Genomic DNA, 13,698 nt, shown 5'->3' with positions numbered 1-13,698 from the left:
CGAGTATGTCAGCCCTGTTCTCAATCAAACAAATTCCTACTTTTATTTTACTGTCATTTACTTGTCTTCTATGAGAATGACCGTTTGTAGTTTGACATTAAAAATAGTTCCTGTGAATTTGTAACATCACTCTTTCCATTATTTACAGCAATCATTCTATCATGCAACCAATTAAATCCTTTTTGTATGTGTACAGGTGTTTGGAACGATGATCCAAGTGATGATTTCCGAATGCAGAATGAAGTGTTACTGACACCAACAGGTGCTGATGGCACCTACACCGATCCTGACTACTTTATGTTTGGAGAGACATGTAAGTTACCTTTTCAATCTACTTAAGCAAAAGAAGTCTCAGCCGATTTTCTACTCACCGCCCCCCCCCCCCCCCCCCCCCCACTCGGAAGTTAAAAGTAGGACAGTTCTTTCCAGAACTGAGAAGTCTCTCCATTCCAAAAAATCTACTCTGCGGTAGTAGAATATAAAGTAAGCCAAGTTCTTATAAGAACATAAACTACCTAGCAAGTTGATACACACATGGTGTTACCTCAAGCCTTATATTTATAAGTTACTTTTTAATGAGACTTGTTTTTATCAAGAACACTTGTTTCAAACAAATTTGGATTGTCTACTTTTTGCTTGTGGGCAGTCCATGCACCGTCTATAAAATTAAAATAAAAAATGAAATAAATTAAGAGGTAGGGCTCAAACCCGGGACATTTTTGAGTGTCTACTTTTTGCTTGTGGGCAGTTCATGAACCATCTCTACATTGTGAGTTATTTTTGGTTTTCAAGCGAACGAGGGAAAGGGCTCAAACCCTGAACAATTCCAGAAACAGATATAGAAAAAGTGGTTTTAAACCTGTACACTCTTTTGTTTTGTTGACCAGGGCGAACAACAACAAGTGACTCATTGTTCTTCTACACCCCTGGCACATCCTGGAGTTCTTATAATGATCCTACCTTCACGCCGTTGTTCCTCGATCAACTCATTGCCTCGACAGCGAATGACGATCCCGCATTCCTTCAAGAATCCAGAGATATGTGTGGCACAGACAATCAGTGTTTGTTTGATGCACTGGCCACCAAGAGCTTGACCCGTGGTGTAGATACAAAAGTCCAGAGTGAAGAAAATGTAGCTGAAGCCAGAAACCTAGGTATTTTTTCGGTTTTGTTTATAAACTTTTTTGCAAATCTGCTGCGCTAGAAAAGATGGTCCTAAAGTCCTTTATATTTCTTTTGGGGCTGTATCACTCCTTCTAGAATTTTGGAAAAACCAATAATCAATTTTGTTCTGCTTGACCCACAGCTAACTTCCCACCCAACATCACTGGTTCCAACTTGATTGAAGCAAGGGTCGGAGTACCGTTCACCTTGGAGACGACCTCATTTGACCCTGAAGGTCAAGCGATCACCTTCTCACTGACCCAGATGGTTCCGAATGCAACTATTAGTCAAGGTAAGGAACTTTTTCTCCTGAAGATGATCGGGGCAAACTGATTGGAATCGTGAGTTGTTGCACCATGTGTTCTTTTCAGAACCTGTACAGCACATTCGTAATGTGTTTGTATATTGGAAATATATGTCTAGACTATTTAGGAAATTGTTTTTACACCACAAGAAAAAAATTATATTCATTTAATATTTTTAGACAAAGTTGTAGATAATCAGGCATGATATTCATACTTTTTTGGTCATCGTTGGATTACTGCAATTTACCACATACACATGCACGAGTAGAGTCAAGGCCCAAGAAAACTTCTATTTTCATTTGCGAAAAAGAAACTGATTAGCATTTTAAGTTTGACACAGTTGCACTAATTCTACCATCTCATTCATTTCAGCCGGAGTCTTTGACTGGAATCCAAGTGACTTGAACAAAGTGAGGGTTGGGATCCGTGCATTCGACGGAGAGACGAACTCTGTGTTGGAACCGACTGTCAAAATATGTGATTGTCAAAATGGAGGAACCTGTGTATACGATCAATACACTGACACGTCCAACATTGTTGTGGATAAATTTGCTGTAAGTTGAAAACTACAAGTAACTTCAACTTCTTAACAATTACTCACTTGAGTATATTTAATTTAAATGAGATACTCAATTTTTTCCATGCTTCTTTGAAAAATAACAGCTAGTAGAAAAATAACAGCTAGTATTTATGGAGTAAATCAAATGAAAAACAAGTAGCTCGAAGCAGGATAAATGTAATTCAAATGGGTATGTTTTAAAAAGCAAATAATCTTAAACAGAGACAAAGACAAAGTTTTCACCACAAATCTTATGACATTTTAGAAGAATGGATACTTATTAACAATGGTTATTGTTCGTTTACTCTAGATAACCTATACCTCTTCCTTATATAGGTTGTGGTCTGCCTGTGTGTTCAAACATTGTTATCCTGCTTGTTTCCAAGATTCAAATACCATGCTTGTATTAAAACAACCTTGCCTTTTCCTTTTAAAGGTCGTGGTCTGCGCGTGTGATGCTGCATGGACAGGTGATTTCTGTGAGGTGGATCGCAACGGATGTGAGGATGGCCCCTGTTTCCCTGGTATTACATGTGTCGATAACATCGCTCCATTAGACGGCAACACCTGTGGACCTTGTCCTACTGGCCTCGAGGGGAATGGATTCAAGTGCTACGGTAAGCAACCCACTCCCAAGAACCCAATGTCATAAAGCTGTTAAGCAGAAAATACAGCTTGACAAATTTCTTTACTATTAATTTCTTTGCTATTAAGCAAAAATTGAGTCTGGCACCAGCCACAACAATGCAAACTTAATGAGTTATTATTATCATATCTATTTTTGTGGAGATGGAGAAGTATACATGATGTTGTCCTTGTCTGTGGTAATGATTTCATAACTTGACAACAACTTTACACTTTGTTCAACCTGTGAGGTCGGAGATCTCTGACCTCACAGGTTGAACAAAAGTGTAAAATTGTTGTGAATGAATTTAATCATTGGACAGGCTGTATACTCCACAGGGAGGGAGCTAAGGTGGTTTAAGGAGTGAATTAAATGGCCCAGTGACCAGCAGGAATAATGTTGGAAGCACTTTGAGACGCCTGTCACACTATATAATTACCAATTATTATTATTTTTTGAATTGCAGATTTTGATGAGTGTGCTGACCCCAACGGTTCACCATGTGAGCAAATATGTAACAACATGCTTGGAGGTTTTACCTGTTCCTGTATGGCGGGATATGAACTTCACCCAGATCAACGCACCTGTTTGGGTAGGTTTAATTAATACATACATACATACATACATATAAAGGCGTTTATAGGTTGTCACTACACCAAGAATGCAGCGCATTAGATAGGCTATGCAAGCTTTTTTCATACACTTCTTGAATTTGCATAACAAGTCAGATTCTCTGATTGGTATACTTAGTGCATTAGTTAATGCTCTTAGTTTGAGAACATCATCTGAAAGGATTGTCATCCCAGGAACAATATTTTGGGGTAAATTAGACAACAGATTAATGCATTTTTAGTATGAGTTGCTTTTTTACAATTATTTTGATCAAGTTAAGCAGTAAGCTTTTTATTTTTGGTGAAAAGGTTAGGTTTTAGTCTTAGGGGGGAAAAAACACTTGGCTGCCTGGAATATCATCTTTGAGAGGACAAGGCCATTTAGATATTGCACATTGCACTTCATTTGGAAAATCTCATAGTTTATGGAAAACATTTGAAAGGGGAACCAAGGTCAAGACCAGGGCAACAGAAGCTTTGGCCTTCTTGTAATTCCAGCCCTGCACTTATTTCAGTAGTTTAGACTTTTGTTCATGTTCATCCAAACAAAACTTTAAAGCTAGCTTGAATATGTACAATTTACTTTAATTTCTTTTCCTTTATTTTCTAGACATTGACGAATGCGACTTGCAAACAGACAACTGCCATGCATTTGCAACCTGCAGCAACACCCCTGGTAGCTTTACATGTACCTGCGTGACAGGTTACTCAGATGTCAGTGGTGATGGAACAGTCTGTGAAGGTACGTTTGTAATTGCCGTTTGTATAAAGTGGTCAGTAACATTTGTCTGCAAAACAGGCTTTTTCAAGGGTGAGAATGATTGACGATTTACAGCTTAGAAAGATCTTGAATCTTCAATTGTTATACTCTCCTAAAAGCATCGCCGCTGTCCTGGAGAGGGTGGGTTGCAAAGTATACAGATTTGGCATAGAGTAAGAAGTTGTCTAACCTCACTTGAAATAACATGGTGAATATTCATGTTGGCTATCAAGCTGCCAGCAACAAGATTGAGGGTGCTCTACGTTTGTTCTAGGTGTAATAATTCAAGGCCATTGGCCAGTCCAGAAAGATTGTATGAATATTCATCACGTCTTCCAAAGTGAAATCGTCTTGGATTTGGCTGTTTCTTACCAAGTAAGCAGAGGCAGTGATCTAGTGAGAGCCATTCGTGTGATATTCACTTTTTCTTTTCAATGACTTTACTTCCTCTTCTGTTTTTCAGACATCAATGAGTGTTTCAATGAGGTGACTGTTTGTGAACTCAACTCAAACTGTGAGAACACCATCGGCAGTTACTCTTGTATCTGTAATCTTGGATTCGAAAAGATCAATGGAATCTGCTCAGGTAAGATTTGATGTCCAGTCATGATTCCATGTATGACACTTGGGGTCAATTTCACAAAGATAGTCCTAACTTCGAGTCATAGGAGACAACAAAAACTTGAGGCTAATCCTAAAGTTAGAAGGAGTAACTCGTTCTAACTTGAGATTAGACTGGCCTTAACTCTTTTTAAATCCACCCCTCTTTTGTATTAAATGTTCCACCAGAGGTCAGTTCAGAAATAAGTGGTTAAACTCATTTCAAACTAATATTGTTCATATTGGTGTTCAAGATTGTATTCCTTTTTATTTTTAAAACCCATTGACTTGTTTATTGTATTGAATGTTAGTCAAAGATGTATCTGTTTTAGTGATGTAACTCAATCATTCCTTCCTGTCAACAGACATCAATGAGTGTCAGCTTGGAATGGCCAACTGTAGCCCACAAGGCGACTGCACCAACACAGAGGGTTCCTTCGTCTGCAAATGTAGAAGCGGTTTTGATGGAGACGGTCTGACGTGTGAGAACATCGATGAGTGTACCCTTGCTGTGAAACCGTGCCATCCCAGAGCAGCCTGTGAAGACACCTTTGGGAGTTATATTTGCTCCTGTGACATTGGCCAGATTGGAGATGGAATTGCCTGCAGTGGTATGACAAATAATAAAAGTTTTTTTTACTTTGAATTGGCTTTGCTTTAGACTCCATTTGGCAATTAGAAAGTTACACCATAAATTTTGTGAAGGGACTACAGTCAAAGTCAAGGTTTTGAAAAGCCCCATTTAAAGGTTTTGAAAAGGGACTTTGTAACCCTCTGCTGTGTAAATGAAGACTTGCTGTATTTCTTTTCTTCTATATAGTAAAAAAGGGACAAAGCTGGTTTGGTTTATTCAGAGTATCATGCACAGTTGTTTGTGTATGGTACATGTAAGAATTAGGGTGGTTTCAACTTCTAACAGGCACAGAAAACAACTGTACAGTTTCGGTTCACAACAAGTAAATACTTTGCTTACCATTTTTCATATCATTGACATGACTTAAACACATTCTTGACATATTTCATGGTTATCTTTGATTTCAGATGTTGATGAGTGTGTAGCAAACACTGATGAATGTTCACCTGGTGAAGCCATATGTTCCAACACTCTTGGTTCCTATGAATGCCGCTGCTATGAGGGCTACTCTGGAAATGGCTTCCAGTGTTTTGGTAAGTAAAACACCTGTTAAACTGTTGTGGTACCCGCTGCTATTAATAGGATTCGCACTGCCTCTAGCATGTCTAGCCACCCGACTAGCTTGGTGGTCTGGTGGTTAGACATCTGCTCTAGCAATGTAAAGGTCGTGGGTTTGATTCCCACCCGAGTGATTTGCATATGGATTTGTTTTCACAGAACTCTGGAAAGTACAGCATATGCTTTTTCTGTATGATAATTCCCTTTTATTTATGCAAAATTCTGTTAATGTTAAATTTGTTTAATCTATTTTCTTGATCGCAATCATTTCAATGTGTTTGTTTATAGATATCAACGAATGTGAACTCAACTCTACCATTTGTTCCATCAATGCCAATTGTGTTAACTCAGTGGGATCCTACTCCTGCGCTTGCAAGGAGGGCTATTTCGGAGATGGCTCACAGTGTTTCGGTAAGAAACTGTTTAAATTTATCAATTAGTTTTGTCTTCATAATCCTACAAATTACTTTTTGGTTGATAGTTGTATTCATGTTGTCAAAAATCTGTGAACAAATAAATGTTATGCCAATAATGGTCTGGACATTCTGATCCTAGCAGAATCTTTCTCAAAGGCTGAAAGCATGAAAAGAAAGAAGGGTGAAACAAATCTTAATCAAGTGAGAGTTTTAATTGTCAAATATTTTATTAGTTTGATATGCATGTACTTACCATTTTCTGGTTGCATTGCCATATTACAGTACTTTTTTTAAGGATTGAGTAAAATTTAAGAATGTGTTGACATTTTTATCTTAAACCAACGATCTGAAAATAAATTTCACTCTTTCTTAGTGAAAATTTTAAATCTGACTTTATGCTTCAATATCTGTTCACTTTTTGTTATCACCAGATATTGATGAATGTGCAGAAGGAACAGACACATGTAATGATACCACTGGAGTTTGTAACAACAACGCTGGGTCATACAGCTGTATGTGTTCAGTGGGTTACACAGGCGATGGACGCACCTGCAATGGTAAGACTTTATTTAAATCTTCCGATGGACGGCAGATATTTTAGATCCATGGCTCAGTATTTGGGATAATTACATTGAATGCACTACACTCTAATAAACTTTGAATTGAGAGAAACATTATTGTTGATTTAGAATATTCATTTTTTTATTTATTTTTTATTTAGTAGTAGAATAATTTATTGCCGTTTCGGCATGGTGTGTACTCTTTTCATTTTTTTATTTTTTTTTTTGTTTTTTTTAACTGCCTTCAACCAATTTGTAAAATGACACCTTTTAATCTGAACATTTACAACGTTTAATTAAAACCCAAAATTCCTTTTCATATGTGTAAATTAGAAGGATCTTTTGTATTGGGATTCTATGGAAGATCTGAAATTTTAACATGTACAGAAACTTTCTTTACCTTTATATTTTTGTTTGAACATTTGTTTTTTTGTAGATGTGGACGAATGCGCTCTGACCACAGATGACTGTCAGCAGATGTGTACGAATAGCTATGGAAGTTTTGTGTGCTCTTGCAGGCAAGGCTTCACTATTGACATGACTGAAACAAACATCTGTTTAGGTAAGAGGTGACATCTTAAGATTCATCCAAACAACTTTTCAAATGATCATCGGATTTCTGTGGATGTTATTGATAGAGAGTTGTCTTCAGTAGGTGTTGGCAAAACAAAACATTCAGTTTCTATGAAAACTTTTAATTTTTGATTTTGATTCAATTTCTCAAAATTGGTTGTGATTTCCACTTAACAAATTTTGTACTATTCAAGTAGGAATTTCTATAGTTTGAAATTTGCATCAGGGGTACAGAATATTAATCTTGGTTTTACCCATGCACACCAATGTGGAATTTCAGTTGCAACCTTTTAGCACTGGGCCAACGAACATGATATCAAGGTTTTTTATATACTAGACCATTTAACTGATGTAATGAATGCAAACTAAATCATTTTGTAGATTATTAAGTAGGATTTGAAACTTTGCATGGTGGAAATATGATATAGAAAGGTTTGCGGTAACACCATGTAATGAATATCTCTAATGAGTAGGATTTGAAACTTTGCATGGTGGAAATACGATATAGAAAGGTTTGCGGTAACACCATGTAATGACTATCTCTAATGAGTAGGATTTGAAACTTTGCATGGTGGAAATACGATATAGAAAGGTTTGCGGTAACACCATGTAATGACTATCTCTAATGAGTAGGATTTGAAACTTTGCATGGTGGAAATACGATATAGAAAGGTTTGCGGTAACACCATGTAATGACTATCTCTAATGAGTAGGATTTGAAACTTTGCATGGTGGAAATACGATATAGAAAGGTTTGCGCTAACACCATGTAATGACTATCTCTAATGAGTAGGATTTGAAACTTTGCATGGTGGAAATACGATATAGAAAGGTTTGCGCTAACACCATGTAATGACTATCTCTAATGAGTAGGATTTGAAACTTTGCATGGTGGAAATACGATATAGAAAGGTTTGCGCTAACACCATGTAATGACTATCTCTAATGAGTAGGATTTGAAACTTTACATGGTGGAAATACGATATAGAAAGGTTTGCGGTAACACCATGTAATGACTATCTCTAATGAGTAGGATTTGAAACTTTGCATGGTGGAAATACGATATAGAAAGGTTTGCGCTAACACCATGTAATGACCATCTCTAATGAGTAGGATTTGAAACTTTGCATAGTGGAAATACGATATAGAAAGGTTTGCGCTAACACCATGTAATGACTATCTCTAATGAGTAGGATTTGAAACTTTGCATGGTGGAAATACGATATAGAAAGGTTTGCGCTAACACCATGTAATGACTATCTCTAATGAGTAGGATTTGAAACTTTACATGGTGGAAATACGATATAGAAAGGTTTGCGGTAACACCATGTAATGACTATCTCTAATGAGTAGGGGTGGTTCTGAAAAGAACCGTTGGTTTCAACTCAACGTTTCGATCAGTATGCTCTGGTCGTCTTCTGGAGCAAGCTGGGTTATGTGGGATAGTTTTTTTAATTTTTAATTTATTTATTTGTACAGACATGGATGAGTGTGCACTTGGTATTGATAACTGCACCCAAGTATGTAACAACACCGAGGGGAGCTTTGAATGTTTATGCTTTGATGGCTTCAAATTTGACAACCAGGGCATGTGTGTCCGTAAGTATTCATTTCAAATGTGACTTCATTTTGTTCAATATCTACACCTTCTAAGGATGTGGGGAGAAAGAACGATAATGTTATAAAGAGTGGCATTACATACAGACAAATAGAGCCATTGTTGTTCATGTAATTCACAAGAATGGGAGACTTTGGTTTGCTAGGTGGCAGCACACTTACCAGCTAAATTTCCATTGTTTACGTATAGTTCTGAGCGTGCGCACATGACCGAGAACAATGGATTTTACGTGGTAAGTCTGCTGCCACCAAGCGTCCCAAAAGTCTCCCATTGTATTTTATTTACATGGCTCACCCTGAACATTTGTATACCTTTTCTAATAAAAAACTTCTGTTGGCTGGTAACACCACTTCTCAACTTGCCCTGTGGGCTACAGAGAGCTGTAAAACCTTGTCATGTTTAATGTTCATACTTCATCACATGTCGTAAGCAAAAAAAATGTGTATATTTATTCAATGTGTATGAAAGTAACAATTCATTTGACCGTCATTCTGGTTATGATCACTACCATTAATTCATCAGACAGACACTTTTACAAAAATAAATGTATTAAAACAAAACTGTTTTAAAAACTACCTGCGGGCAAGTGAAATGCATAATATACTAGCCCAGTGGGCTACTTTACAAAAAGCTAAAGCACAAAACTGCATCACTGTATATTTAAGATATTTGAAAGCAGGTTTATACATTTTGGTGGTTTTTTTATATCCTTGTTTGAATGTTCTCATACAACTGAATTACATAGACTTGAATTAATTTGACAAATATTGTTTTCAATATAGCTGATTCGGTGTGTATCAACAAGGTGTGCACCAATGGAGACTGTTATGTCATGAATGGCAATGAACTATGTTCATGTTATAACGGCTACAAACTTGACGCCAACGACGACTCACTTTGTATAAGTAAGTACTAGTTACATACATTTTCCTATTGAACTATTTTAGTACTCATTAAACAAAACAATTAAATAATGTTATTCCTAGTCAGTGTATTTTGGTGATCGGAGTTGATTTGATCAATTTACATGATTAACTTGAGAACTAAAGAAGTAGTCCCAGCCGATTTTCTACTTTCTGCACAGGTAGTAGTTAAAAAGCAGGACAGTTCCTTTCAGAACTGAGAAGTCTTCGGAAAATCCCAAAAATCTACTACTTGTCGGTTGTATAATATATATAGAGCAAGACAGTTCTCAAAAAAAAAAAAACTCTGCCTGACAGGTAGATACACATATGATGTTACCCCAAACAAAATATATGTTGATACCTCACCACCCACTGCTTCGAGAGCTGTCAGGACAGTCAAATAATTGACCCCAAGGTATTAACATTAATACTAAAGCAAGAAATATGAGACCTTTCTTGCCCACCTCTGTCAAGATCTTGGTTGAATTTAAGACATAAATAAGGCTTAATTATTATCTGACTTCCGTTTTGTTTCCAGATATTGATGAGTGCACAGATGCACTTTACCAAGACGCTTGTTCAGATATTTGTATCGATGCAGATCCAGGCTACACATGTGATTGCAATCCGGGGTTCATACTGACTACTGGTGGTAGAATCTGTAACGGTAAGGTTTGGGTTCTTTTTCAAACAACAAGTTCATATCAAGTTTGTTTTTAGTTCAATTCATATATCAAAACATTTTATTACATAAGTGATGTGTGAAGCATTGCATGGTTTGGAAAATTAAGAGTTACCTATAGTAAACTGGGAGTACAGCCCTGTGTAAATCTCTTATGGGAAGAGTTTTGGCTCATACGAAGTCTGTTTTTCAATTCAATTCTATCAAATCATTTTGTTACATGAGTGATGTTTGAAGCTTGGCCTGGTGTGGAATATCAGAATAGTTAGTAAACTTGAAGGAGTGTTGGGTCTAAAAAGAGCCTTTGCGGGCAAGAGGTTTCACACAGTAAACTCTGCTCATCTTGGATGATTCTCAAGGAGAATATGGCTGCCTGTAAAGAGTAACCATAGAGTAAGGGTGTAACACATTATAGGACTCTAAAAGTAGCCAGTATTGTGGGTCTGTAACCTTCTTAAGGTTTAGTTTCCTTCTTAGCTATTCACAGTTGTCTGCTATGCAATAGCATCTCTAATCTTCCCCTGGGGCTTTATTGGGACTTTAAGAATTCATGCAGCCACTTGCAAGGGGATTACAGGACCTAAGTAATAACAAGGGGGAATACAAAGGCAGGCTTGTGCCTTGAGAGCAGCTTAGCTGGGTGTGGTAGCCTACTTCAATCTTGAAAAGGATGAGAGATGAACTCTGGTATGCCAGATGATTGTCCTGTCAGATGGATTAGAGAAAAAGGATTAAAGGGGATCAAAAATTATCATAAGTAGGATTGGAAACGTCTTTGTGACAGATTTGCATTTATTGAGATTTTGTTTTCCTTCCTCAATGGTTAGACCATAAATTTTATTTGGCAATGTTGGCGAAGCAGGAAGGGTCCATTGGGCTTCTTAAAGGTGTAACGATTCTGAGGAAGGTGAACCAAATACAACACTTAAAATATTACCCTGTGCTGGTTCCAGTTTGGGTAGTAAATAAGTTGAGATAATAATTATGCTGTTTGAATTGAACATTGTGAGTTGAACTTTACAGTGACAATAATAAAAACAAGGGACACTGTTTGGGTAGCTTTAAAATAATTTTGGGTTGAACAAAGGAAATATTACAGTAGTGGGACTTTAACAAACGGCCTCCAGTTTAACACACAGGTGCTCTATTAACTAAACAGGGAGACCACCAACACAGCATTAGTTGGTAGAAGGTCAGCACGGGTAATCCAGGGGCCATTGATACAAGTCCCACTCCAGTAACTTTTTTGTGGTTCAACCCCAAACATTGATTCAATCTGAACTCAATCAGTTGTAGTGAATCTTAAAAAATTATTTAAATATCAAATTTTTTGTTTTTTGATTTACCCACAGATATCAACGAGTGCACAGAAGGCACTAGTAGTTGTGATGCTGTTTCTGAGAACTGCTTCAACACTGCTGGAGGGTTTGTGTGCACCTGCAAGACTGGCTTTCTTTCCAATGGAACAATGTGCTCAGGTAAAGGGAATTGAAAAGAGAAAAACAACAAGTTGGATTTGAAGCTGTCCTTTTTTGCTCTGTACACATAAAGGTTTAATAGTTTAAAATTTGTGATATTACACTCTAAAAAAAATTGATATAAATGGCAGGCTTGTGAAACATATTTTTAACTAAATATTACAACATTACTGAATGGAATAGCACTCCGCAATAACTCTAAAAAAAGAAACTCAGTACCCCGATGTTTGACAATGTGTCAAATCACTTATGCATGTGCAGGTACACGCCAAGCTTTATATTTATAATGTACAACTGTGATGATTGCATGAGCGTTTTTTGTGGAAAGTTTGTGTGAAAAACTGGTATTTTGATAAAAAGTGAGGTTATCAGTAGAATGCTATTGAAGCAGCTAGTGATGAACACTGTTAATGTATTACAAACACTTTAACGTGGATACGCACCTTTAGTAAAAAGTGTGATTGATGGTTTTCTGAACTTTTAATAATTTCCATCATAAATTGTCTTTGTGCTGTACAGATATTAACGAGTGTGAGGGGACCAACTTGTGCAGTGCCAATGCTTTGTGTACAAACACACCAGGTAGCTACTCTTGCGCGTGTAATGCTGGCTACGCTGGAAATGGTGAAAACTGTGTTGGTAAGTTTACTAAAATATTTCAGGACTTGTCAAAACAAAATTATGTTTTGCAAATAGAACCCATGTATATACCTTCCTATTAGACAATGTGACAGTTTTTGTTGGTGTGTAAAAGCAGTTTTTTTGACAGTTCACCCCGACTCTGGAACTGTCTGCCTCAACATTTCAAGGACACACATGTCATCTCAAGATTCCAACATTCTCTCAAAACCCATCTCTTCAGATTAGCCTATAAAGATATCGAGTGAAATTTTCTTCTTTTTGACCAGCGCCTTTTAATGTCACACAGATAAAGTGCGCTTTACAAATGCTGTGTTATTAATATTTTTATTTTTTTTTACTGTAAAAAAAGATGATTCTTGAGTATCAACTAATTAACTTTGTGCAGCATTGTTCTCTGCTATATGCAAGGGAAATCTCTCTCTGGAATTCCCACATTTTGCATAAATTGTAAAGGAATGGCGTCCCAGGTCACATAATTCAAAGGCAATCTGGAATGTGAAAATAAATTCAAATCTATACAACACACGGTGGGTAGGCAGTTTGCACAACTTCATGCAGAAACTTAATGTTTTGGGTTCATCATGTTTCGTCAAAAACTAAAAATCCGGCAATGGAAATGTGGATGTATGTACGTTATAAAACTATTGACCAACTGGTGTCTTCGATCTAGGTAAGGTTGCTAGTATCTATAGTAGTTTTTACTTGATAACTTTTGTATAATTTATACAAATTTTAACTTTCTCTTAGAAATCAACGAGTGTGATCGGGCATCTCTGAACGACTGTAGTGAGAATGCATTATGTACCAACCTGCCAGGGTTCTACCAGTGTGATTGTTTGACAGGATTTGATGGCAATGGAACCTTCTGTATAGGTAAGGACCTATCTGCCTTGTAATAATACTAATGTACATTTTTATCGGCCATGTCTGCCTAAAGCCTGGTTCATACTTGCTGCGAATGCGAAATGAAGTTGACGTGAATTTGATGTCATAACTCTCCATTCGCAG

The 13,698-nt window shown here is 37.0% G+C and overlaps 1 protein-coding gene across 3 annotated transcripts in view; it reads left to right on the top strand.

Moving 5' to 3' along the window:
- LOC117302931 overlaps positions 1-13,698 on the top strand; it is a 43,377-nt gene that overhangs the window by 15,545 nt on the left and 14,134 nt on the right. For all 3 annotated transcript variants that reach the window (XM_033786922.1, XM_033786921.1, XM_033786923.1), the window contains exons 23-41: positions 197-313; positions 888-1,154; positions 1,307-1,456; positions 1,842-2,023; positions 2,465-2,645; positions 3,120-3,245; positions 3,875-4,006; positions 4,488-4,610; positions 4,990-5,235; positions 5,666-5,791; positions 6,105-6,227; positions 6,664-6,789; positions 7,229-7,354; positions 8,845-8,964; positions 9,766-9,888; positions 10,427-10,555; positions 11,923-12,048; positions 12,568-12,687; positions 13,438-13,563. In XM_033786922.1, coding sequence (XP_033642813.1) covers positions 197-313; positions 888-1,154; positions 1,307-1,456; positions 1,842-2,023; positions 2,465-2,645; positions 3,120-3,245; positions 3,875-4,006; positions 4,488-4,610; positions 4,990-5,235; positions 5,666-5,791; positions 6,105-6,227; positions 6,664-6,789; positions 7,229-7,354; positions 8,845-8,964; positions 9,766-9,888; positions 10,427-10,555; positions 11,923-12,048; positions 12,568-12,687; positions 13,438-13,563 — 2,769 coding nt within the window. The remainder of the gene's footprint in view (positions 1-196; positions 314-887; positions 1,155-1,306; positions 1,457-1,841; positions 2,024-2,464; positions 2,646-3,119; positions 3,246-3,874; positions 4,007-4,487; positions 4,611-4,989; positions 5,236-5,665; positions 5,792-6,104; positions 6,228-6,663; positions 6,790-7,228; positions 7,355-8,844; positions 8,965-9,765; positions 9,889-10,426; positions 10,556-11,922; positions 12,049-12,567; positions 12,688-13,437; positions 13,564-13,698) is intronic.

The sequence above is a fragment of the Asterias rubens genome, chromosome 19, assembly GCF_902459465.1.
Source record: "Asterias rubens chromosome 19, eAstRub1.3, whole genome shotgun sequence".
In the NCBI taxonomy this organism is placed as follows: Eukaryota; Metazoa; Echinodermata; class Asteroidea; order Forcipulatida; family Asteriidae; genus Asterias; species Asterias rubens.
Note: the sequence above shows the minus strand (reverse complement) of the source record. Positions and strands in the feature narration are given on the sequence as shown.